We start from the raw sequence: 27109 nt of genomic DNA on the forward strand, positions 1-27109 counted from the left end.
TTTCTAAATCCCATTTTTCAGGCTGTATGTTGTAATTAACAACAAAGGTGTCAAATTCTTTGGGCAAAGAAGCAAAAATCAAATGAATAAGAAACTCATCCTTGAGTGCCAAATCCATTGGTTTGAGCTTAGATGCCAGATTGCTCATTCTCAGTATGTGCTCTCTAATGCCACCGTCGCCACCAGAGTACCTTTCTATAACCAACTGCGTGATCAGCTGGGTTGCATATGTCTTTGAAGAGCCAGTGAACTGACTCTTTATTCTTTCTAGGTACTCTATGACCGTGTTACAGTCTGAAATTGAGCCCACAATAGCAGGCTCAATCGTGTTCTTTATTACTGCCAAACACTTCTTGTTGGCAGTGACCCATTTCCTATGCTCAAGGTCATAGGACATCTTTACGGGAGCAAAATCCCGCTCTCTGTTCTGCCATGCAGCATCAGTCTCATCTGTCTCCCTCACCGGTGCCACTGGTTCTCTGGGACACGGTGTAATGACAACCCAGTCCACCTCAGCGAGGATAAAAGCTAGGTCTATCTTTTTCTTTCACTCAATATAGTTATCACTTTTTAGAGTGGGGATCTCTTTGATACAACTCATCAAGTTGTATCCTCCTGAAAACACAATTCAAATAGTGTGAGAACAGAAATAACAACAATAATTGCATGCCTTAGTTTAACGTTGGTCAAAATTAAAACATACAATTATTTTATACATTAAATCTACATCACCGTTGGGCAGAAATAGAAATAATGCATAATCATTAAAATTATAATATTGCTATTAACAACGTTGGTCAGAAAATAACAATATCATAATCAACTCATTTTTATCTCTTGGCTCTTAAAATCAAATTCTCCTGTTGGTTCGAATTTAATTAAAAGTCCATAATTACTTTAAATATGCAGCGGAAACATTAACATTCAATAATCATTTTCCTATTTTCCAGAAGCAACTTTACTATTTACTGAACAAAAAATATCGTTGGATAAATTTTGTATAGAAAATTATCATAAAAATTCAATTCAAATTAATCAAATTGTTTTCTGGAAAATAAGAAAATAAAAAACTGTGACTTTACTGTTTGTTTGGCCATTTCGGCCCGATCCAGCAGCAATACTCATGGCCCAGAGCAGCGCAACCGGCCCACGGCCCACGGCTGCAGCGGCTATCAGTGCGCTCCCCCACGCCCAGGCCGCAACCTGGGCCTGGGCCGGGATTTTGGCCGAGCAGCATCGCCCGCCTGGGCCAAAAGAGGCCCGAGCCCTCCTGGCCGTTGATCTCAGATCGACGGTGCTCCTCGCTTTTCAGCCGGATAAAAAACGCCCCGGCCGCACCCCTCCAGAAACCCTAGGTTCATTTCACGCGCACACTCTCTCTCTTCGCCTCACTGCTCTCCCCTTCTCTCCTCAGTGAATCACCGAGCGAGCAACCATGGCGAAGCAGCGAGGTCCCGGCGCCGTCGCCGGCCCCCTCGTCGGCGTGCGCGCTCCCCAGCGGGTGAGCGCGCCGCCGTCGAGCGACCTGGCCGCGGCGCCCCTGTGGCCGGATCCCGACGAGCCGTGCCCCCTTCGGCCGGCCTTTCTTTTCCCCGCGCGCCGGCATGACTGCAGTGCCGCGCAGACGCCGAGGTAGGCCATCCCCTTTCCTCTTTCTTTTGATTGATTCATTTGTTCGGATTTGACCCGATTTGCCGATTAGGGTTAGGGTTAGGGTTGGGATGGCCACTGTTTTCTTTTTCTCCTGATTTGAAATCGGTTCTTTCTTTCCTTTTCCCGAGCTCTCTAGAGTTAGGGTTAGGTGTTGCTTCCATTGAATTCGAATCGAGTTCGAATTCACTTTTCTTTTCATTCATCTTTCGTTGCTTTTGATTCGGAAAACTGAGATCTCCACCCTAGGCTGACTAACTGTTAGGGTTAGGGTTTGATGTTGAGACCATGTCTCAAACTGTTCGCACTTTTCCCGTACCCGATTGAGGGTTAGGGTTCGATTTCTTTCTTTCCCCGATCCAGATCTACCGCTAGAAAGGCTCCGGTACCATTGTGTACTTCTATGGATCGACTAGGGTAGATCTAGGCGGATGTGTTGTTGAACATGATGAACTAGAACAAGTAGAGAGTGGGAGGAAGGAGAGGGGTGCTGGTGTTGAACCTGAGCCTTCGGAGGAAGTCGTGGTTGAGCTGGCCATCGCTGGTTCGTTGATGGAGGCAGCACACGGGCAGCGACGGTTGGAGTAGAGGTTGCACGGACGTCGATGCAGTGCAGACGGATGGCGTAGCAGTGACGACGGCGAAGTCAGCGGAGCTTCCCGTCGCTAGCTGCGCGCCCTCTTAGATCGGTCTAGGGTTTGTCGGTGGGGTTTGCGGCTCACGGCGAACCTCGTATCTCGAGCCGCCGGCCCCCACCTCTTTATATAGCGCAGTGCGACGGGGGCCCACCAACCATGTAGGGTTGGGCGCCCCCGATCAGAGCGCGTGACCAAGGCCTAATAGGCCGTTGGGCTTATTGGTTGGGAGATCAATCTAACAGTTTGCTCCCATGACCGTATGCGGTATGTCTCGATCCGATTCCTAGAGCAGAATCATATCGTAATACGGGATCAGGGATCATGACGTCGTCAGTGCACTGCCGATCCTCGAGAAGCTCACGCCGGCTCCGTGAGACGTATGGATGAAAACGGTACGAATATTTTCCGACCGTATTCGAAACCAAATCCGTTTAGATGGGTTGAGATCTGTCCGTATCCGAGTCCGGATATCCAACATCCGATACCGTATCTGTATCCGAATACTCAAATCGCATATTTATGATGTCGATATCCAATCGTATCCTATCCGACATAGTTGACACTATCCGTATTCGAATCTGAATCCGGACATAAATATAAAAACAAATGTAATATCGATGATATCCGTCCATATCCGATCCGTTTTCATCTCTAGTGAGACGTTACCAAGGTCTCTGCTCGCTTGCTCGTTTCCGATACAGATCATCTTTGGAATCTCAGATGCTATGCTAGCCCCGTCCGATCGATGCCTGATCGACTGAATGTTTAGAGCTGGCCGGTTGATGTCTAATGACCGATTCCGTGAGCAGAACCAGATTATAATACGGGATCAGCGATCATGACGATACACCTAGCAATCATCGCGATATGGCATTAGTACTTGTCTGGATAAACAATTCGAGAGCTCAGGAAGGAACACACCGCGCGTACGTGGTCTGGCGAAAAGATAGAAGCAAAAGACGGACAGGCTAGGCTCCCAATGGTCGGCAGGTCACACTCACATGGCAGTGGCCAGCGGCGGCATTCCAATCTCATTTTGAACGCAGTGCAGGCCCATCCTTCATCAGTGTCTGTCCTATCGCCACCACCAAATTGAGCAGCGTGATGATGCGTGGAGACTGGAGAACCATAGAGAAATGCCGAATGCCTGAACAATCGAGATGGGGTTAACAACACTAATGCACACCACCGCTGTAGGCCGTCAGGACCATAGAGAAATGCCGAATGCCTGAACAATCGAGATGGGGTTAACAACACTAATGCACACCACCGCTGTAGGCCGTCAGGTTGAAATGTTGCGAGAGAAAAACACGATTCCGGTTGAAAAAAGAAGTCAAATAAATCGGATTTAAGTTAAGCCGAACGGGACAATAATGGCGGGTGCCATGCACGCCCTGTCTGTCTGTCCAGCCGCTGCTACCCGGAAGCTTCGGCGAAGGCGCCGCAATGGTCCTTCTCGCCAGCTGCCACGGGACGACGACACGCTCCGCTCTGATCTCATCACTCAGTCGTCAGGGACCATGTCCGCTACTTTGTTCTCTCAGGTTGGCCCATTCATTCGCCCGAGTCGCATGGTTTGGGTTCGATCTCACTGGTCGACCAACCCTGCTTTCGACTTGCCTGTTGCGGTTGCACTGACCACCAGATCGGAGCTCGAAAGCACTGCTCTTCTCGTGCTTGCGTTTTTAGTCTCACTGCAAATCCATCCATGACCATGGCGTTTCAGTGAAATTTTCTGTCCCCCCACCCACCCCCCCCACCACAAAAAATAAATAAATAATCCATGCAGTAGTTTTCAGATGCAGCAACACCTTCAGGGCACCTGCAATGGTCTAGGTCACTTACTGGCTCTAAGTGAACCTCTTCAATAGTATTAGCTCTTAATAATAGCTCATAGTATGATTAGACCCATATGATACTCTTAAAAAATTTTAAAATGTGTGTATGAACTTAGCTCTTAATCAAGAACTATTTTTACTCTCTTTTTTATTAAAATATGAAAAAAATGCTAAGAGCCGGCCTACGAGTGAGCCATCGTGCCCTCACAGGTCGGCACTCGGCAGGGAGAGATCTTTCCAGAGGTGGCAGTGACGTATCTTTCACCGCGAGATAGATGCAGTGCAGGTCGGCCGGCGATCACATCAGTGTGGTGTGGTCTGATACGACCTGATCCGACCCCAATAATTCTCGCAGTCTCACTCACCAGTGGATTTCCTCGCCATCCCGACGCGGGTCCCACCGCACCAGGTCCAGACCCGTGCCATGATTCGATCCGCTCCCCCGGCACCCCATGTCGTCGTGGCGAGGTAGTTGGCCGCGCCCGCGCCCGCGCCGCCCCTGTCATGACACGAGTGGCGGCTATTAAAGCGCGAGGACGGGGGGATCCTTGCAACCAGAGGCACTGCCATCACTGCTGCTCACAGTCACCCACCCATATCACTACCCGAAGGAGCAAGAAGACGAGATGGCGGACGAGCGCTTGCCTCAAATGGCCGGCGCCCGCATGGGTCTCGCTAGAGCGGCTGGATCCTCGGCACGGAAACGCGCCCGCGGTTAATCAGGTGCGCTGTGGGCACCGGCTCGCCGCGTCCGCGCGCGTGTATTACACACACAGGCGCCCGGTGTCGTCGATCGATCGTTGCTGCGGCGGCGGCCTGTGGTAACAGAGGACTACTGAGGACCGGAGGCGTGCTGCGTGAATGGTCATCATGGCCGGGATGCTCCCCGGCGTGGAGTGCGCGCGGCGGCGGCGGCTCCGGCAGGCGGGGGCGGGGGTGGGGGCGGAGGCGGCCGGAGGAGGCACGAGGCGGTCCTCCTTCGGCTTGTACGCGGCCGGCCACGGTGGTGCTGCCCTTGGCGCCGGCGGCAATTCTGGCAAGGTAGGTGAATCACAACCATTTGCTTGTGTTGTCAGTTGTCACGACGATAAGCAGCATAAGACGGCGGGGTGATTGGTTTCTTAATTGGGAACTTTTGTTTGCAGCAGCGGAGTGGCGTGATGGAGATGATCCACGGGTGGACGCTGGACAGCAATGCCCGGGAGGCCAAGGAGCGGCTGGACCAGAAGCTGAGGAGCAAGAGGGAGGCCGCCATCGAGAGGTAGACCTGCCACCCGACACGACACGTCCCTTTGTTGCGTGCAGAGGTCGTCGTTTGTTCCGTGCCAGCCTGAACAACAGCAGGTTCCTAAAGAACTCATCTTTGCAGGCATCACAGCACGGGGAGCATAAAGCTGAGCAGGCCGCACCGAAGCACCAGCGGACGCGGTACCGCCGGCGCCGCGGACGAACGCGGCGAGAGGTCGGCGCTGGCTCCGGCGATGTCCGGCGTGCAGCGGGAGGTGTACTCGAAGAAGGGCGTGATGCGGCGCCTGATGCGGTGGAGCCGGCCGCGGTGGGCGGCGGCGGAGCAGGCGGAGTGCGCGGTGTGCCTGGACGAGTTCCGAGCGGGCGACGTGCTGGCGCACCTCCCCTGCGGCCACCGCTTCCACTGGGCCTGCGCGCTGCCCTGGCTCGAGGGCACCTCACGCTGCCCCTTCTGCCGCGCCGCCGTCGACGCCGCCGCCGCCAGTAATAATTAATCCCCACGGCACCGCCGCCTAGCACCTAGACAGAGGCTCGATCCGGTCGGTCGGGGCCTCTTGCCGAGGCCGGGGCCGCCGGGGCGACCCAGCGAGCGCCAACTCGTCGCTGTCGACCCACGCCAGCCATTGCCACGCTAGTGGAGTGGTGACTGGCCTTGTGTGGCGCAGAGCGGACGACGGCGAAATGCGCACGAAGAACCCGTGGGCGCCTTCGACGGTTTTGCACGCTTTGGGCGCACCACAAGGCAGAGTTCGGCATAGGTTGTGCCGTTTGCACTTTGCCGTGTCCTCTCCTCGATCGCGAGGAACTGGAGCGTTTTTGTTGTGGCGGCTGGGGCGCCGCCGCCGCCGGGCACTTCTGTTTTTGGTGTTGGCGGTTCCAGTACGTAATGCATGTGAAAATGGTCGTCTGATCTAGGAAAAAAGAACTGTGATTTGGACGAACTGTAATTTAGATCAATCGCCTCTGTGTTCAGAGTTACTTTGAACTTAATGATTGTATGTTTGCTCGGTTCAAGATAACACACTTCTGTTCGGCTTACTCAGAAATCGGCTTGTTCAACTTATTTTTTTAGTCAGAACAGTATTTTTCTCTCACGGTAATTTAGCAAGAATAGTGTTTTTCAGCCAAATTTCAACGAGTTACAGGATTCCAAGTTCGAACTGATTTTATCTGTTAAAATTGCTGCAGTATTAATTCTCGCGGAATTTATGCTTCCCAAAGGATGCTTGCTGCATGATCAAGATGCCCATTTTGTTGGTGATGTACACATGTCATAGCCATACATGTTCTAGTGGTTGTAGGTCTGCACTACCATACTTGGGGTCTGCAGAGTGCAGACTGAGAGTGACGACCAAGCCTGCAGACTCCCTCGCTTGGACACAACCATTTCTCCAGTCCTCCCACAGACTGCTGACCTAGGCGTCCCCGGGCTCCGGGGAGTCTGGTCAGTAGCTGGCTGCAGCCTAAAAGGCCAGAAACCAGCCGAACTCAGCGTTCCACTTCAAGTGAAAGATTGCGACGGGTCCTTCCTACCACTACCTCTGAACGCTGGCAAGCCGCCGGAGACACGCTTGGTTTTGGCTCTTCCATGTCCGTGCAATAATCCATCTGGCCTGGAGCGGCAGTTCTTATCGCCACGCCTGTAATGGCGCATGCATCACGTCGGTTTCGATGGCGCCGCCGGCCCTTTACCACCCACCTGCACACACCTCTAGTGGCGGTGAAATGGCTGTTGGAGTGTTGGTGGTGGGCGCGCAAGTGGTAGGATCTCTCTGGTCTCTATACTTATCTAGAGACGGAGAGACCTATGCCTAATGCCTCGTGTCCAAAGCCTGCAGGTGTGCTTGTCGCTGCCGTTGGCAAGTTTTTGTCAGAAAGGCGATTCCATTATTACAGCAATAATGGAGGAGACTTGCTTAGTGCTTACTCTGAAAGTCTGAATCATGGCGGACCAGATCGGCTTCCATTCTCATCGTTTCTTCAAAAGAAAGACCCTCGATTCGCTTGGCTGATAAGCAAAGTACGGTTGACTAATTTGATATGAGAGAAAAATACTGTTCGTTGGTTGAAAAAGTACGACTTATACGAACAGAGCGAGAATGAGAGCCAGTTGTTGTTACTGGGCCAAGGGCCCAGGAACGAATATGCCGATGGGCCCGATTTTTTTATTTTTTTAGTCCTTTTTTTTTAAAAAAATTCACAAATATATTCTTAGAGGCATGATTTTAAAATCTGTACCCTTAACTCGACGCCGTACGTCCTGACGTCGAGCTCGAAGCCGTAGATGCTGATGTCGAACTCGACGCCGATCCTGACTCCGTGGATCCGGGCACGGTCCTCCTCCTCCAGCACCCCAAGTCAGTCGCGGTGCTCTCGCGGGAGCAGCCAGCAGGCAGAGAGGAGGCAGGGAGGAACAACTCCAGGCGGCCGGCCAGCGGTTAGTTCGAGTTCGACATGGCCACGAGGAGCCAGCGCGAGGCCGCCGCTCCTCCGCCTCTGCAGGCTGCGAACGCAGGTGCGTATATATACACAATAATCGTCCAATTGGGTTGGTCTGATTCTGATCTGCGACCGGGGAGGATCGCGCGTGGCTTATATGTTTCTCTATTCTCCGCGATTTTCGAGTCCGTTCGCTGTTATGGTTTAATTACCGTGTATTTGGTTGGGAGGACTAGGTGGGATGGTCCCGGGATAACTCTGTTTGGTTGGGAGGCGAAGAGGAGCCGGGACGTCCTCCACGCGAATATTCACGTGAGATGCGGGGCGACCCCGTCCCCCAAAATTTCACGGACGGGGTCCGTCCCAGGGGGGCGACGAGCGAGCGACGGAGGTGCCGAACGCGGACGAGGTCGCAGAGAGGAGCCGCGCCGGACGCGAAGAAGAGGAGAGAGAGGAGCCACGCGCTCGAGCGATTCCTGTACCGGTCCCGGCGAGCTTCGTCTACGGCCTTGCCGCGCACTGCCGTGCCCGGCCCCGGCGAGCTCCAGTGGAGGAGGCGCGGGCGGAGTAGGGTCGGGGCACGGGGCACGGGGCGAAGGAGGCGCGGCCCAGAGGAGATGCGGGGTGGAGGGCAGAGGAGGCGCGGGGTCGAGGGCTACGGAGGAGGCGCGGCGAGGTCGCCGACGGAGGGCGAGCTCTTGGGGCTGGCCCTGCCCTCGCCGCGTGAGCTCCAACCCCACCGGCGGAGGAGGCTCAGGCCTCGGGGCGCTGCGTGGAGGAAGCCCGGGGCAGCGCGCGTCCGGGCTTTGGCGGAGGAGGCGCGGGGCTGCCGGCGGTTGCGTGGAAAGCTACGGAAGGGATAAGGAGAGAAAAAATAAAAAGAAAAAAAAAGAAAAAAACTAACAAATAGGCTCCATCTGTCATTCATTTATCCCACTTTTAATGTCTCCAAACTAAACAGAAAACGGGTTGGTTCCATCTCTACTCAACCAAACAAATCATCCCGTCCCACAAATCGGAGACAAAACCATCCCACCCCACCTTGACTCTTAACCAAACGCTACGTTAGGGTGCATTTGGGGTCGATAATCGATTTCGTAAATTCGCACTGCATGGCTGCATCCCTGCGGCGGATCAACTTCTCACTCAATATCTTTCCTGGGGATGAATACCATAGCTTCTGCCCGTCCTGCAGCAATGGAAAGTGACAGTCTCAGCAGGATCATGCGTGACAGTTTCAGCAGGATCATGGGAGATTTCCAAAGGTACTTTCGCAACTATCTCGCTGCTTTGTGTATTTTTGTTGGGTACTGAGATGTGTTCATTTGCACGGAAACCATATGTACCCCCTGTAGAACTTGAAGAACGTATTAATTGGCAACGGATGGGTAAACACGTTTTCTTTGATCCAGAAAGGTCCATGGTCTTGCTGCATGTGCATGAACACATTTATAGAGAGCATGCATCGGTACTTTGGCTAGTCTTTCAAACTGTTAGTCTTTACTTCACCAAGTCAAGTCCATTCTTTAGCGGTTGCCAGGCAAATATGTTTATATTTTGCTACATAGCATCCAAATTTAACTCTTTAACTGTACTCAATCTATCTCACATTGAGTTCCTTGTCTTTGTGATGAACAGGCTAGGTGCCGCGATTAACCAGCTTGACAGTGAGAGAGCTGAGAAAGAAGTCCAAAAGGTGATGGAGGAGCTTGAGAGTGAGAAAGCTCAGAAAGAAAGCTCATAAAGAAGTGGCTCGGAGAGGTAAGTGTATCCTCCACCACCTGTAATCCAAAACAGAAATGGGCCCGATAAGCTTAAATCAGAGGACTATTGGGCATGACTTATGATTAGAGCTTGTTTTTATGGAATGTCTGCTAGACCTTATAACAGGTTTGCCGAAAAAAGGAAGACATAATTGATGAAGTTGAACACAACAATACTAGATGAAAATAACAGAGCAGCCAAATTGGCCCCATCTTGGAAACCAAAGCAGCCCCCGAGCTTGGATCCCATGTATCTAGAAGACAGCGACAAGATGAGGACCGAACCGCTCATGACGCGCACAGGTTTCTGACTTTGACTAGCAAGGGCGCAGGATTGTCAAGATCTAGAATCACAGACATCAGCCAGGCCCAATCGCGGCAGAAATGGCGTCAAATCACGCACCGGCACGGCACGGTAGTTTGCAGGCCGCGATGTGTCGTCCGGATCCAATCCAACCGCCAGTGCCTGTCTACCTGGAACCAGGGCGGCGAATTGACGAAAGCGGGCGGTGCGGCTGGACTTGTTCGCTCGGATCAGGTGAGCGAATGCGGGCTCAGATTTAGAACGAACGACCTCCACGGAGCCGGCGGCAGGAGCATATCAGATCAGACGACTCAAGAGGCAGCCCTGGGCGGGATGGGAATATGGGATCCTAGGACGGAGGCGCGTGGAGAAGACGAGTGGAAGCTAGGCGCGGCAACGCGGGAGAGGTGCCGTACCTGCGCGGGCGCCGCACTTGGCAGCGCGCAGGAGGCCGATCTTCTTGAGGATGAAGCTGGCGCCGATGAAGGCGCTGGAGGCGACGGCGGGCGCCAGGCCCTTGGTGTTGTCGGACATCGCCTCAGCGCCATAGATCATGGTGCCTTGCCGCCAGCATCTACGGCGCTGAGCTGCCTGTCAAGTCTGCGTCGAGCTCAAGACCTCGACGGCAGCAACGATGGCGCCGAAGCGTGTAATCTCGGCGTCAGCAACGATGGCGCTGAACTAAGGGTCCAGATTTTAAAATCTTACCTCTAGGGGTATATTTGTGATTTTTTTTTAAAAAAGGCTAAAAGATACAAAATTCGGCCATAATGCCTTATATGGAGCCCGTTAGAAGGGAGATTGAGACGCTTCAACTTAGATTTAGTCCCAAACGGAAACTTTAACATGATGCGAGTCGTGGGCGTCGATATAAAATTAAAGGTCAAGATACCTGAAAACAAAATTACCTGGACGGGGTTGATGGGTGGTCAAGGAGACCCATACCATCTTCTTGCAAGTGGTTGTCATGATTTATGGGAGAGGTGGATGTCATGATTTATGGGAGAGGTATGCTTTCGCCTCTCCTAAGTTCTAATATCAAGGTTTTCGCTTCTAATCTAATGCTAAAGTGCAACAAATTATAATGCTAAGGCGCAACAAACTATAATTTAGAATTATATTTTTAAAACTAAAATTAGGTAAAATTTATTGCAGCAAACTATAATTAAACTTACTATGCACTATGCATATGTATTCTAAAACATTACTCTTTCATGCGCAAGACCATACATAATAGGTGTATATATGTATTCTAAACATACTCTACTCGTAGTGAGAAATATTTCAGATTTGCACTCCCCCTTCCTAGAGCATGTAGGTCTAAAGGCGTGTTTGGTTGGTTCTCAGATTTCAACGCATCTTCCACGCCGCACTTTCGGCTGCTGTTTGGTTACACGTAAGTCATTTTACCTAAAATCAGGCGGCGAAATCGGACGCCACACTTTCGGCGCCGCCCCTACCGGGTCGGTGCGCGTAGGCGCATGCCAAATAGGACCTAAATCATGCGTGCAATGATTTTATTTTTTTTAAATTCCGGCAACAACAAGGAGGGTATGCTTCTAGTTCTTTCAACACTACTAAGTTTAAGGTAGGCGAGGAAACAACCGACAAGGAAGGAACATGTCAGGCTGGGCTCCAGGATCCTAGATTCAGGTCCAAGGCGACGGGGGCGGTCACAAAACAGGATGGATGGGATGGTGGTGGATGGAAAAAAGATGCAACTGAAAACTTGTGCCTTGTGAGATGGGTGGGATTTAGGGGTTGAGTAGGGACCTCTTTTGGATCTTATTTTTTCTCCACCTCTCAATAGTAGAGTATGGATGGGTTGAGGAGGCCTATTGGAGATGCTCTATGGGTGAATTGAGTCTAAGCTGAAATATGGGTGAATTGGATACGATAGGAAGGGCCATTATAGTTCGATATCCACATATTGCCATTTCATCTTGGTAAAGCATAAGCATGCAAATCTTTTGAAATAATTGAGATGATGTCTAAATAGGGGTTGAGAGAGGGGTATTTTTCTCGAACGTGCCATGTAGCACGTATTTCATTAAGAGGAAGTAGACAACACCGAAGCAAACAACACTACTACACAAAGGATTATGCGCAACGTTGCATTTTTGCACTCCGTGGCGGTCATCTTTTTTGCCCGCTGCGGTAGATGCCACAATTTACCGCGGCGGGCATTTTTTATTTACCGTGGCGAGCGTCTTAAGATGCCCGCTACGGTAAATAGGACATTTACCGTGGCGGACGTCTTAAGATGCTCGCCACGGTAAATCGATTTACCGTGGCGGGCATCCTATAAGGCCCGTCACGTAAAATGCTGGCCCAATTTTGAGCCCAAATCAGCCGATCTACTGGGCTTCATATAAAAGGGAGGTGTTAGGGTTTCACCCAGCTTCAGCCACCGCACCCCTCACTCCTCTCCCTCCCATCTCACTACACCCCTCTCCTTCCACTCCCGTCTCCCATCCTCCTCATCTCTCACTCTCTCTTCCCTCCCTCACTCCTCTTGGCAGGGTGGTGGAGCACGCCGTGGTGGCCTCTCGGCGCGAAGGTGCGGCGGCTCAGCCTCGTCGACCGGAGGCGCGGCGTTCCGGAGAGGAGGCGCAGCCTCGCAGGCATGGCGTGGCCCGGAGGCGCGGAGGCCCGACGGTGCTCCACCCGGCGGCGCCCGTCACGGCGGTGCTACACCAGGCGCCATCGGCGGCGGCGGCGCATGGATGATCGAGTGGCGGCGCGCGTGGATGCAGCGGATCGAGGCATCCCCGGAGGCCGCCTGCGCGTGGATGCAGCGGATCGAGGCATCCCCGGAGGCAGCGGATCGAGTGGTGGCGCGCGTGGATGCACTGGATCCGTCGGCGGCGAGCTCGTGGAGGCTGGATCTGTCCGCGGCGAGGCTGGATCCGTGGATCTGGCGGCGGCGGTGGCGGCGGCCTGCACCATGGCGGCACGATCCAGATCCGGTGGCGGCGACGCTGCAGCCCTAGATGGGCTCGGTGGGCCCGTGGATGGGTTCGTCGGGCCTGTCCAGGGTTTTCTTTTCTTTTTTTGTTTTTTTAAATCATTAACCGCGGCGGGCAGCTGCCCGCCGTGGGAAGGCCACGATTTACCGTGACCTTTGCACAGTGGCGGATGGCTTTGCCCGCCGCGGTAAACTAAAAACGCCCGCCGCGGAAGCGTTTTCTGTAGTAGTGCAACAAACAGCTCAACACTAGGTAACCAAAGGTTTCCTAGGAGAGGGGTATTTATATAGTCTATCAGTTCAAAACAAGTATATGCGGAAGTTACAAAAACCACACTTGGCTGTTTTTTAAAGAATATGTAGTAAAGGGCCTGTTTTGTAATCCCCATATGTATGGGTGATGATGATGGCTTTATACTTGGTTGGTTTTTTTTTTTTCTGGGAGTAGTAGGTTGCTCTGTTAGCCTCTGAGGCGAGCTAAGTGCTGTTGGTCTGGTAGTTCTTGTCTAGCTGGTCGAATGCTTCTGCTCTCTTTCTTACTCTTCATGTTCTAAACATCTGTATTTCCGTTATGCATTAATGGAAACGGGGGTTCCTCTTGTGGAAAAAAAATGTCTTCACACATGCAAAAATATGCATAAATTGTAAATATTTCTTGTTACTTTCACGTCTAGATGTCGCTGGGCTCAAAACTTTCTAACCGTGCTTAGGTGTTTGGAGGAGGCAACAAATATCTGCTTGCTCAGTTAAGCTTGTTTCTTGCACTGGCAAGAAAATCTGTCGTCAGCACTCAGCGCAGAGGCCCTAGAGTCAACTACGGCAAAATTCCCACGCGCAAGTAAAAGCAAGGTCTTCCCGTTATTGCAAAGCTAGCTGCTCCAGTTGCAGTCTTGCAGCACCGGCTACTATCCTATCCATGCAGCACGTTCTCTGGCTCCTTGCCACTAATAAGGGCCCGTTCGTTTGAGGCAGTTTGACACCGAGAATTGTTCCGGTCAATAAAAACTTATGTAAATTGACTAATGATTCCGGCCGTAATTCTTCCTATCGATCGTTCCGGAGGAAACGAACGAGCCCTAAGTAGTAACCAAAACAACCAGCCAGGAAAGCAATGTAACTAATAGGTCAGCAAATAAAATGCTCTACTAGCTAGTACTAATGGATTCCTCATGCTAGTTGATTTCCCTTTATCAAGGACTAACTGTTAGTACTAATAATGGATTCAAGAAAGGTCTAAGTCTAGTACAACTGGAGTAGTACAAGACTACACTTATATCCATTTGTATTTCTAGCGTTGATGCTTGATAGCCTGGGTTTCAATACCTCGGGTGCGCGTAATGTGCAAAATACAAATTCAATACCTGGGTTACAAGCAGCTCTGCTTGGTCATGAACTGCTCCAATGCTCCTCCTCCCAGAACTTACAAGCAACTCATCTAAATAATTAAATATTTTCTTTAATTATTCTCCACCTGGATCACGCATGGGCTTGGCCCGTCCGAAGGAAGCCCGTGTCCAGTCCAAACTCCACCTTTCTTTTCCCGTCGCACTGTACCGTACCGCGCGCCGCACAAGGGCAGCGTCATCCTCGCCGGTTGCGCTGGGGAGGAGCCGTGTCATCTCGGCGTCGGGGCCGTGGAGGAGGATGGCACGGGCCTCGGCGACACGCGTGAGAGGAGCGGCATCGTCTCGCCGTCGGAACCATAGATAGATCAAGATGGCACGGCCTCGGCGACGTCACGTACAACACCCTCTTTCTAGCTACCGCCTGCCGCGGGGTAGGCTGCAGGATGCGCTGGTGTTGGATGTGTAATGCCGCACAGGCAGGTACGTGACGCCTGATTTTGGGATTTTTTTTAATTTTAACACTTTTTGGAAACTAATTTTAAATCTAACACGATCGTTTTTTTAAACTAACATTTTTGGCCACGCCTATTGTCCTGACGCGGCCAAATGCCTTCGCCGCGCCATGCATGGTGGCGCGGCACAGGGCTGACGTGGCGGTAACTGGGTCCGCTGACAGCTGACGGGGCAGGTCCTGCCGCGCCACCGATCTTGGCGCGACAGTGCCGCAGCACGGAGCATGGCGCGGCTGCGCCAAATAAAACCCCGCAGTGAGGCCGCCTGCCCGCCCGCTGCCCTGCCCTGCCGCCCGCTCGCCGCCTTTGCCCCGCTGCCGCCAGCCGCCTCTGCCCCGCCGCCGCGCAGCTCCCGCGGCCGCCTACGCCGCGCCCGCCTGCCCACGCCGCGCCCGGCCACTCCTGCCGCGCAGCGCCCGCGCCGGCCGCGCCCGCCCGCCCACGCCGCGCAACGCCCGCGCCGCGCCGCGCCACGAACGCCGGCGCGTCAAGACCGTCAGCTCCTAAGGTAACCCCTCTCGATTTCATGTTATTTTGATTATTATTGTTTTAGGATAATTATTGATTGGGGATAATTAGTGATTTATGATAGTGAGTAATTTAGGATAGTTAGGGTTTTATGATTGTTATTGATTTATGATAGTTTGTCAAATTTAGGATACTTACTGATTTAGGATAGTTAGGTTAGTGAATTTGTTTGTGATTTACGTAGGTAGTTTTTAGGTTCGAGGTTCTAGTATAGTTAGGAATTTGGGTTTAAGGATTGATTAGGTATTTATTAATTAGTTTATAGTTAGTTATTTAGTTAAGGATTTTGGGTATACCTACTAGTTTACAAACGTCGGTACCTACTAGTGCGTGATACGTCGATTTTGATGACTTCACGAAGTTTCGTCAAATGCTTATATTCCTAGTGAAGTTGTTTATGTTACAAGTGCGTGATATGTCTGTTAATGTTACTTTAAATATATACATGTGCTTTCATATTGTGTTCGTATTGCATAACAAGTAGTTCAAATTTTGCAATGCTACATAAAGTTAATTTGAATTTTGTTAATTTGAATACTCTAACGTTTTTTTATCAATTTGTAACAGGATGGCCCCACCCACGCAGCACCCGTTGTACCCCATTCTTGAGGTGGAATACAACGACCAGCACCGAGCACATATCTTGAGTGACAACGACGCAGAGGTGGCCTTGCCTCCTTTGAGGCCCCGCACGCACACTAGGGCGCACCAATGGGACGAGCATTACGCGCCGTACATATAACGTGCCGGCTTCCTCGAGCTTGTCCGTGTTGTCAACCACGGTCTTCCGCCCCTTGACCCAGCACTACTTACTGCAGCTGTAGACATGTGCGAGTGCATTCTTTGTACGTAAACTTTCTTGTAATAAATTTGAGGCAAGTAACAATCGTTCTATTCTTATATCTGGTGGAGGCCTGAGACCCACACGTTTCACCTATCTTGTGGCGAGATGACCTTGACCATGCAGGACGTGAGGGCTATTTTTAGCCTTCGGTTGGGGGGGACTTCCAGTGACAGGAATAGTTGACAACGATCACTGGAAGGAGTTGGTGGCTCAGTTTACTGGCTTTTTTCCACCGGATGACGAGGCTTCCAAGAAAAATAAGTGAGAAATTGAAGCTTATTTAATATTTGCATTGCTTTCCTACAGCCATCAGGTCTCATTTTGTTTGGTAAATTTCAAGAAAACTTCCGGTATTTCGTCGTCCTGGATCACGAAGCGCTTTGATTACTTAGACCCATAGGCTGAGGAGGCTCAGATCGACAGGTTCGCTCGAGTTTAGCTCTGGCACTTTCTTGGTGCTTTTTCTCTTCCTAGACGCCTCGGGCAACACCATTAGCTGGATCTTCCTTGACATACTACGCCAGCTGTGGGAGAACATAGCGGCGTACGGCTGGGGCAACGCAGTCCTGGCATGGACGTATCGACAACTATGCGTTGTCTACCGTCGCACCTTAGTGTATGCGAACCTTGGGGGTTGCTCGTACCTACTCCAGGTTTGGTGTTGGAAACGATGGCCCGTTGAGAGACCACTTAGTACTGGTTTATCGGTAAGTACTTCGGTTTATTATATTCTTCGATATGGTTACATATGATGAGTTTATTAATTGCTAATTCATTATCGTGTTCAATGCAGCAATAGAACAGGCAGGATACACTCCCTACAACTCTGTTTATCTAGACGGAATCAGAGTTAGTTAGAGGAAATGCGAGGCGCAAGTACAGGAAGTACACGAACGGTCTCGACGTCCTAACACAGCACCAGGTTACGCTCTCTTTACTATCATACCTGTGTCTTGTTCGATCTACACTATATCACAACCTAAATCAATTACGGAATTTCAGGTGCATTGGTGTCCTTAGGATGCTCCGGAGCTCTAGTACTATCTCAGTCCTATCACTAGGGACGAGTTAGACGAGTATCGCTGCAACGTCCCTCTTATTTTTTTCCACGTGGTCGAGATTCACTTGCCCATCAGGATCTGCAGACAGTTTGGAAGAATGACAGGCTGCCCACCATTGCTTTACTCCACCAACCAAGGATTGCATGAGTGAGTTATCGATTAATAACAGAGCTATAATTCAGAGGTGTGTGTGGTATAACTAACATCATTTTGTTGTAGGTATGACCACAGGAAGAGGTACAAGACCAAGAATTGGCGCGTGACACACAACGTGCACATCCACTTGTGGGAGACCAGGGAACGGCAGCCGATCCATGCGGGTCCTCCACACGACCAGCACACCTTCGACGAGTACCTACGCTGGCTTCACAGGTCTACGAGGACACATATCAAGCCCCCCGTACACTGAGAAAGCGATTGACGAGGACTCGGAGAAAGATGTGATCGAAGATGTGTACGACGTTGCCACTAGAGAGGACACACAGCTACCGAGAGGCCCACTATAAAGATACGTGGTAAGATACTTGAATGGTACAATTTGTTACTCCCTCCGTTTCTTAATATAAGCCATATAAATTTCTAAAGAAAATTCCAAAATATAGGTACGCATCAGCTTCCACGCTGATTAGTTTGGAAATATTCCCACCGTACATAGCACATGCCTCAACCAATCCTTTAGATTTAGGAAGCAATTTGATTGGGAGAGGGAAGATGACATGATTTTTCTTTTTTTCCTCGGTCTCACATCCTTTCCCAAGCCGTGCGTTAATATTTGTGCTAAAAACTATATGGCTTATATTAAGGAATGGAGGGAGTATCCATTTGGTATTAAGTATGTATACTAAAACTGTTCAACCGCATTTCTGTACCCAGGCGATATAATTGTCGAGGCTGTCCAACGAAGCAGCGTACTAGCTTCACGAGTCTAGAGGGTTGGGGCTAGGCGTTCTCGCGGCTTTTGTGGAGGTAAATATAAACTTGTCCGTTCTAAAAATGTTTGTTCAGTGTATATGCGTTTAGGAAATGCACTAACTTTAACGTCTATTTATGCAGAAGGTGAAGAAGAGCTGCAGGAAGCTAGCTCAGAAGCTGAGCTGCATGGACACTTCTTATGAGGAACCGCCACTCTCGGCGCGGTCGGGTGCCACGTCTTCAGCCTCTTTGAGGACACCAGCCGGCTCTTCTCAGCAGATGACAGGTGCCACTTCCGCGGTGCGTACACCACCACATCATAGCGCTGGCAAGGACCCTACAACTGAAGACGAGGAGGACGACGATGACGACGACGACCAGTGGGAAGATTAGCCGCAGAACGAGATCGACATGTCTTAGCTAGGTGGTGCCCCGCTTGGTACCCAAGGAGCCTCTCAGGTACTAACAAAGGTAGTTTCTTTAAATACGTAGGCTACATGAACTAACGATCATAAAGAATTCTAAGTAATCGTGCATATCACATACTTGCAGGGTACGAGCCGTACGCACCGGCAACGCGACCACACCGACGTTGGCTACACTCCCAATGTGTTGCCAATAAATTCGAAGAGACAAAGGCGTCCGAGGGATCCTTATACTCCTGGGTCTTAGTTTGTTAGGTCAAACTATTATTGGCGTCCGAAACTTGCAGGCTTAGTTGATTATGTTATGTCGAACTTATGTCAAACTAATTAAAATGTTATGTGGCAGCTTGTCAACTTATGTTATTTGCTTCATATCCATTTCAATGCGTCGTGTCATCACTGCTTGCGAGATTAAGTAGCAACTAGTTTGAAAACCGGCAGTCCCGGGGTATCTCGATGCCGGTGGCCGGCGTCTTGTGCGAGGGGTCGAGGAAGCCGGAGTCCATGGTCGCGTCGCCGCCGATCCTACAATATGGGGCCAAAAATATCATTGGCTTATCAAATTCTCTATTCGTCCGTGAAAAAAATTTAACAAAATATAGAAACAAATTTATTATTGACTTTACGTTAAGCAATACTTATAATAACTCCCACTATCGGCGCGACGCGTTCTGGGATGGCGGCGGGCGCGGCGGTCAGGCTTGCTTGCTGCTCGGCCAGTCATGACTGGCAGCGAGGTTTTATTTGGCGCAGCCGCGCCATGCTCCGTGGCGCGGCACTGCCGCGCCAAGATCGGTGGCACGGTAGGACCTGCCCCGTCAGCGGTCAGCAGACCTGGTTACCGCCACGTCAGCCCTGTGCCGCGCCACCATGTATGGCGCGGGCAATAGGCACGGTAAAAAGTGTTAGTTTAAAAAAAAGCGACCGTGTTAGATTTAAAATTAGTTTTCAAAAAATGTTAAAATTAAAAAAAATCGATTTTGGCAGGCACACCATCGTGGTGGATGAGCTATCCAAGGCCTGGAGGCTGAAGAACGATGCTCGCTGGATGTATGATAGGATGGTGCAAACCACGGCGAACCTAGTGCAGACAAAAGTTAGCCTTCATCGGTAGCAAACAAAAGTTTCCGGTTTTGGAAAAGGAATTAGGGCGTGTTTGGTTACATCCCTGGGCTAAAATTGCCTGGCTACACAGGTTCCTCCTGGATCTTGCCTGCATGACGTTTGGTTACTGCCCTGGAAAGGTGCTTGAACCAGGCAAAGCTACCACGAAAACGTATGCCTGGCTCTAGTGCGCTGCTTGCCTGGGCTAATGGCCATGATGACACGCTAAGCAATATGTATAGCGGTTGCAAGTCTTTCTAAAGTTTCTCTATTCACGTCAAATCAAGTAAATGACCACTCATAATTAGAAGGTTAAATGTGTTTCTATTTTATTTCTCTCATTAGTTTAATTTAAGTACACTTGTACAACTATTATTATTATTCTTATAAATATTTATTTTTTGATATATAGATATTTACTTTTAAATCTTATAAGGTGAGAAAAAAATATAAATAGTTAGTGTTCAACTAATCATACACCACAATATTAAACAAATTAATGTTATATTTTTATCTACATCAGTGTTTTCAGGCACGGGTTTCCAACCAAACAAACTATCATCTATTTGCCTCACCAGGCATATTCTATCAAATTTCCGGGCAAAGTTGTTGTGGCTTCGCCAAGCGTTGACACAGAAATGGTGCGCAACTACAAGGCGACCTTCCAGGCACCGCTCTCCACATCCAAGCAGGAAGCGCTCCAGCTGCTCTTCGGAGGCCACTACTACAGAAATGATTTTGCGAGACACCCCAAAAACTTAACCGAGGCGGACGTCTATTTTAGCCCGCCACGGTAAATCCCACGATTTACCGAGGCGGGCGTTTTTTATTTACCGTGGTGGGCACTTTTGCCCGCCTCGAAAAATCGATTTACCGAAGCGGGCACCATAAAATGCCCGCCACGGTTAATAGGTATTAACCGTGGCAGGCATTTTAAGGTGTCCGCCTCGGTAAATTGATTTTCCGAGGCGGGCGCGTTATAAGGCCCGCCACGGAAAATGGCCTGGCCCAACCGGCCTAAGACGAAGCCCGATAGCCACTCCAGGTATAAATAGGCACACTTACGGTTTCCCAGCCATAGCCGAACTCCCTCTCTCCGCCTCCGTGAGCACCCGATCCCCTTCATCGCGATTCTCGGCTCCCTCTCACTCTCAGATCCACACGGCGCCCCTGCTCCCTCTCCTCCAACTCTCACTCGTGCCCCTCTCCCTCACACTGTCTCAGCGCGCCGCCCCTCTCCTCCGGCCAGCCTCCATCTCCCTCTCCACCCCATGATGCCGGTGATGGCGCTGCAAGGCGGGCATACCCCGTGGTGCGCGCCATGGCCGGCGGCAAGGACCGCCACAGCAAGGTGGCGGCGGCGTCCACCACGGTGTCCCCGACGGATCTGGCCTCACCACGGCGGCGGCCTTCCTCCCTCCCTCTCCATGGCGCGGATCGACATGGCGCGGATCCACGACGGCGGCCTTCCCCCTCCCTCCTCGCGGCGGCGGCGGCTGGGGCGTCCACGACGACGACGGTGACTGGGGCTAGATCCACGACGGCTGGGGCCAGATCCATGGCGGCGGCACCTGCTCCGGCGGGGATCCACGACGGCGCGGCGCGTGGAGGTAGGTACAGCACTTCCCTCCCTCTCCCTCTTCCTTCATCTCCCTCTCCCTCTTCCTTTGCAGATGACGACGATGAGATCCGGCCACCATGGCCCAGATCCAGCCCCCACGACGCGTATCCGGTGGTGGGTCCATCCACGACGCCAGATCCGTGGCGTGTGGGCCGCTCGACTGAGGTGGTGGGCGGATCCGGTGCGGAGGAGCTCCCTGGCCGCGGTGGTGGGCGGATCCAGCAAGGTGGGAACGAGTGCGTCGGTGGGTTGGGCTGGGAACGTACGGGCTCGCTGGCAGGCTTGAGAATGGGCTCGCCGGTGGGCTCCTGGGTTTTTTTTTTGTTTTTTTAAATGATTTACCGTGGCGGGCGTACTAATATGCCTGCCGCGGTAAATCGATTAACCGCAGCGGGCAAAGCGGCCCGCCGCAGGAAGGCCACGATTTACCGTGACCTTTACGCGGTGGCGGACGCGTTTGCCCGCTGTGGGAAAGCAAATTTGTCCGCCACGAAAAATATTTCCGGTAGTAGTGGGCGACTTCGACCCGGTGGCCATAAATTTGGACATGATCGGGGTGGACGGGGATGAGGCCTAGTGCCCCCCGGGTGCCTGTCTGTCCATGTCGCTCTTTAGTCCCCAATGACATCAATGAACAGCTGTTTCGTGTGGAACGTGCGTGGGTTGAATGGACGTGCGCGTCGCAACGTCGTGAGGGAGTTCCTGGTCCAGCACCGGGCCTCGGTCGTTTGCTTGCAAGAGACTAAGGCCCTGTTTGGTTCCAAATAAGTCACCTACTTATAAGTTAAAAAGTGGAAAAAGTGACTTATTTTGCCAAACACCACCAACTTATAAGTCACCCCTGCTTATAAGTTTTAAGTTGGTTTACCCCTGCTTAAAACTTATAAGTCACCCTTTTTCGCGTGGGGCCCACACCTTTAATGAACTTATAAGTCATCTACAACCAAACAGGCATGACTTATAAGTCACTGGTTTTCAGTCACCTGACTTAATAAGTCACCTGACTTATGGAAACCAAACAGGGCCTAAGCTCTCTGCAGTCTGTAATGTTTTAGCTAATGAAATCCTAGGTAGCATGTTTGACTACGTCTTTGTCCCCGCTGTAAATGTATCCGGTGGTATTCTCCTCGATTGGCACAGGGAGCTCTGGACTGCCTCTCAGGTCATCTAGGGGCGTTTCTCCTTGACGGCCAAGCTCGCCGGGCCATGATCCCAGAACCCCTGGTGGATCACCGTCGTTTAAGGCCCACAGCATGATCAAGAAAAGGTCGAGTTCCTCGCGGAGCTGCTGCAGTTCAGGGAGGCCAATGATGGGGCTTGGCTTCTGTGCGGCAATTTTAACATGATTTATCAGGCTGCAGACAAGAACAACGATCGGCTAGACCGTCGGGCCATGCGAAGGTTTCGTTCGTTCATCAGTCGTGCGCGTCTCCAGGAGGTTGAACTGATTGGAAGACGATTCAAGTGGTCCAGTGAGCGGGACAGGCCGACTCTTGAACGCCTGGACCGCGTGCTTGCCTCGGTGGAATGGTTCGACTTCTACCCAAACCACTACGAAGATTCAGGTTCGAGTCGTTCTGGGCGAAGATGCCAGGCTTCCTGGACGTGGTTGCCCAAGCCTGGTCGCTACCGCCCGGTGATGTAGACCCGTTCACTGGACTGCAAACTTCGCAGCGTCGCCAAGGCCCTTTAGGTCGTGTTGCGCTTTGATGAGGCTCAAGAGTGCAGGGACTTGACTGCACAGGAGGTAGAGCTACGAAGAACCCTGAAACTGAGAATCCTGGGTTTGGCCTCCCTGGCGAGAACTATTGCTAGGCAGCGCTCACGGCTGTTGTTCCTTGCTGAAGGGGATGCCAATACAAAGTTCTTCCACCTGCAGGCTTGTCACAGAGGCCGGAAGAACAGGATCGAGTCGCTTTGGGTTGAGGGGAGCGAGCTGGTCAGAGAGGATCACATGACGTAAGCGCTTTATGAGCACTACAACTCCATCCTTGGCTCCTCTTTTGAGCGCACCAGACGTATACACCTCAACACCATCGGCCTGCCGTCGCTCGACCTTAGTGACCTCGAGGTCCTTTTCACCAAAGAGGAGGTCCGCGCGGTGGTCATGGACTTGCCAAACGACAAAGCGCCGGGTCCCGATGGATTCACGGGCCTGTTCTACAAGAGGGCCTAGGACATCATCAAGGCAAACGTCATGAACGCTTTTTATGCGTTATGGGCACAAGACGGGAGGAGCTTCTCTCACCTGAACGACGCCTACATGGTCCTACTCAGGAAGAAGGCAGCAGGCACAGCCTGCAGAAATCCGTGATTACCGCCCGATCAGCCTGATTCATAGTATCAGCAAGTTGATCACCAAGTGCTTGGCAAACCATTTGTCAACAAAGCTCGACGCACTGGTCCGACGCAACCAGAGCACGTTCATCAAGGGGCGCTGCATCCAGGATAACTTTCGTGCTGTGCGTCTATCGCGCAAGGCGCTACACGCCAATCGCATGCCGTGCGTGCTGCTCAAAATTGACATCGCCAAGGCCTTCGACACCGTGTCTTGGACGTTCCTACTTGAGGTGCTCCAGCATATGGGCTTTGGTCGCCGTTGGAGGAACTGGCTATCGGTCATCCACACCATCCGTTAGCTAGACAGCGAGGGCCTCCTTACCTAGCTCGGGACAGCGGCGATCACCCAAAGGACCAGCATCTACGTCGATGACTTGATCCTCTTTGTGGCTCCTGTGGAGAGTGATCTCGTCGCACTGAAGACGGTGCTCCAGATCTTTGGCCTTGCATCGGGCCTCTTTGCCAACCTCCACAAGAGTGTGGCGACGCCGTTGCACTGCACTGAGGCCGACATTCAACGGGTACAGGACGCCCTCTCTTGCCGGATTGAGGGCTTCCAAGGTCGTCGTTACCTGGGGATCCCTTTGTCCATCTTCCGCTTGAAAAAGGGAGATGAGCAGGCGATCATCGAATCGATTGCCGCTCGCATCCCACGGTGGAAGGGGAACATGCTCAACGTTGCCGGCAGGACGACGCTCATCAAGGTTACGCTTTCGGCCATCCCAGTCCACACGTCCATCGCACTTTGCCTCTCTTACTGGGCGATCGATTGCATCGACAAGCTGCGGAGAGCGTTCATTTGGGCGGGCGCAGACTCAGTTTCTGGGGGGCGTTGCAAGGTCGCCTGGCCAATGGTCTGTAGGCCGCGAGACCTAGGTGGCCTCGGCATAGTGGACGTTCGCCGCGCCGGTGTGGCGCTCCAGGTTCGGTGGCCATGGCTCCGTCGCGTCGATTCTGAGCGTTCTTGGGGGTCCCTTCCAGAACGCAAGGAACGCATGGTCGCAGCGGTCTTCGAAGCGACCACGATCTCTGTCTTGGGGAACAACCTTCATCTTGAAGCTTACAGCGTGATTTGAGGCTTAATAATCTTCGGCGTAGAAATGGCTTAAATCAACAACACAAAGAAGCCACCCCAATTTGATGGCTCCAACTATCCCTTTTAGAAGGCTAAGATAACAACATATATCAAGTCAATCAATAGGAAGGTTTGGAAGGTGGTGGATACCAAGATTGAGATTGAGGATAAAGAGGCTCCCACCGCCGCCGAAGAGATGCTACTCAAAAATAATGACATTGCTCTTAGTGCCATCCATAATGCTTTGGATGAAAGAACATTTGAGCAAATCAAGAATTTTGAGAGAGCCCATGAAGCATGGAAGAAATTGGAGGAATTATTTGAGGGCACATAAACCGTGAAGGGTGCAAAGGCATGCATTCTCAAAGAGAAGTTTGCAAGCTTCAAGATAAATGAGGATGGGAGTGTGCCAAAGATGTTTCATTGGTTTCAAGTGCTTGTCAATGATCTCAAAGCACTTGGAGAAGAGGTGAAGGATAAGGACTTCTCCCATAAGTTTTTAAGATGCTTACCTTCAAAATTTGGCACATTGGTCACTATTTTAGTGAGGAGTGGTTTGGACACCATGACACCAAACTAAGTGTTGGGAAATATTATGACCGATGATACATATAGAGATGATGAGAAGAAGAAAGAAAAGAAGGAGAAGAAAGATGAGAAGAAGGATGAGAAGAAGAAAAGCGTGGCATTCAAGGCCACATCATACAAGGATAAGGCACAGCAAGATACTTCAAGTGAAGATGATGGTTCATGGGATGATGATGACGATGAGAGGATGGCTCTCTTTGTCAAAAGATTTGGCAAGTTCATGGTGAAGAAGGGCTACCGAGCTAGAAGAAAGAAATTTTCATCCAAGAACAAGGAAGAGTCAAGAAGGTGCTTCAATTATGGAAGCAAATATCATCTTATTGCTCAATGTCCATACAATAGTGACAAAGATGATGATAAGAAGAACAAGAAGAAGGAGAAGAAGGAAAAGAAAGAGAAGAAGGACAAGATGACTTTCAAGAAGAAGGGTGGTTCATATGTGGTCACTTGGGATAGTGATGTTTCCTCAAGTGATGACGATGATAGTGATGATGACAAGACCACCAAGAAGAAGGTGCTTGCAAGCATTGCTATCAATGAGAAGCCTTCTCTCTTCGACACTCCATCATGCTTCATGGCTAAGGCCACTAAGATACAAATTTGTGATGATGGAAGTGATGATGAACATGATAATGAAAATGATAGTGATAGCGATGATGATGAACCTACTAAGGATGAATTATTTGACATGCTAGAAGATGCCAAAGAACACTTTAACATTAAGAGAAGGGAATGCAAGAGCTTGAATAAGAAGGTAAAAGCCCTTAAGCAAGCTCTTGATGAGCTCAAAGCAACTCATGAGAGGCTAGAGAAAGCCCATGAGAAGCTTAGCAAAGCTCACAAGAAGTTTGAAAAAGTTTATTCCTCTTTACTTAATGAACAAGATAAAAAGAAGCATGTTGAAACTTGCAATGTAGGCTTAACTTGTGATCTAATTGATGAATCATTATCTTTGTCTATCATTGTTGCTCCCACTAACCCTTCTTGTAGTATTTTCACTTCCACCTCATCTAGTAGTAAAGGTTTCACTTGTGATACCTCACTAATGGTTGAGAATGAGAACCTCAAGAAGGAGGTCAATAAGCTCACTCACACCTTGGCTAAGGCCTATGGTGGTGAGGACCGCTTGCTTATATGCTTGGGTAGCCAAAGAGCTTCTCTCTACCAAGAGAGATTGGGCTATATCCTCAAGAAAGGCAAGGCAGCGTTTGCTCCTCACAAGACTAGTTTTGTGAAGAACAATAGTCGGTTTTGCACTAATTGCAAGCCAGTTGGTCATAAAGAGCATGAATGCACCGACAAGAGCAAAAATGCTAATGTATCTTCTATTAAGCTTGATTCTTTCTATATGCTTACCAAGGGTGCAAATAGTGTAAAGGCTAAGTTCATTGGTAAACCATGGATGGGCTCAAAGAAGAAAGCCATTTGGGTGCCAAAGAGCTTGGTCACTAACCTTCAAGGACTCAAGCAAGTTTGGGTACCTAAAAAGAATTGATCTTCTTTTGTAGGTCAATTACAATGCTAGAGGAAGGCATTGGGTTCTTGATAGTGGGTGCACTCAACACATGACCGGTGATGCAAGAATGTTCAACTCAATCAACACTAATGACAATGATGGTTATGATAGTATCACATTTGGTGACAATGGCAAAGGCAAGGTCAAGGGGCTTGGTAAGATTGTAATATCCAATGACATGAGCATTTCCAATGTATTGCTAGTAGAGAGCTTGAACTTTAATTTGCTATCCGTGGCTCAATTATGTGATCTTGGATTCAAATGCATACTTGGGGTAGATGATGTAGAGATCATAAGTGTAGATGACTCTAATTTGATCTTCAAAGGCTTTAGATATGAGAATCTATACTTGGTTGATTTCAATGCTAATGAAGCTAAATTATCTACAT

At 50.6% G+C, this 27109-nt stretch overlaps 1 protein-coding gene across 2 annotated transcripts; it reads left to right on the forward strand.

The window, feature by feature from the left end:
• Window positions 1-4662: 4662 nt before the first annotated feature.
• On the forward strand, window positions 4663-6412 carry LOC136520202 (E3 ubiquitin-protein ligase RDUF1-like). 2 transcript variants are annotated; one of them, XM_066513651.1, is made up of 3 exons: window positions 4663-5167; window positions 5272-5387; window positions 5496-6412. In XM_066513651.1, the coding sequence occupies exons 1-3, from the start codon at window positions 4988-4990 to the stop codon at window positions 5866-5868; spliced, it is 669 nt and encodes a 222-aa protein (XP_066369748.1). In that variant the 5' UTR covers window positions 4663-4987; the 3' UTR covers window positions 5869-6412. The 2 variants fall into 2 exon arrangements, with proteins under 2 accessions (XP_066369748.1, XP_066369749.1); XM_066513652.1 differs by having other exon boundaries at window positions 5275-5387.
• Window positions 6413-27109: the final 20697 nt, after the last annotated feature.

This window comes from Miscanthus floridulus, chromosome 18 (genome assembly GCF_019320115.1).
Source record: "Miscanthus floridulus cultivar M001 chromosome 18, ASM1932011v1, whole genome shotgun sequence".
NCBI classification, from domain to species: domain Eukaryota; kingdom Viridiplantae; phylum Streptophyta; class Magnoliopsida; order Poales; family Poaceae; genus Miscanthus; species Miscanthus floridulus.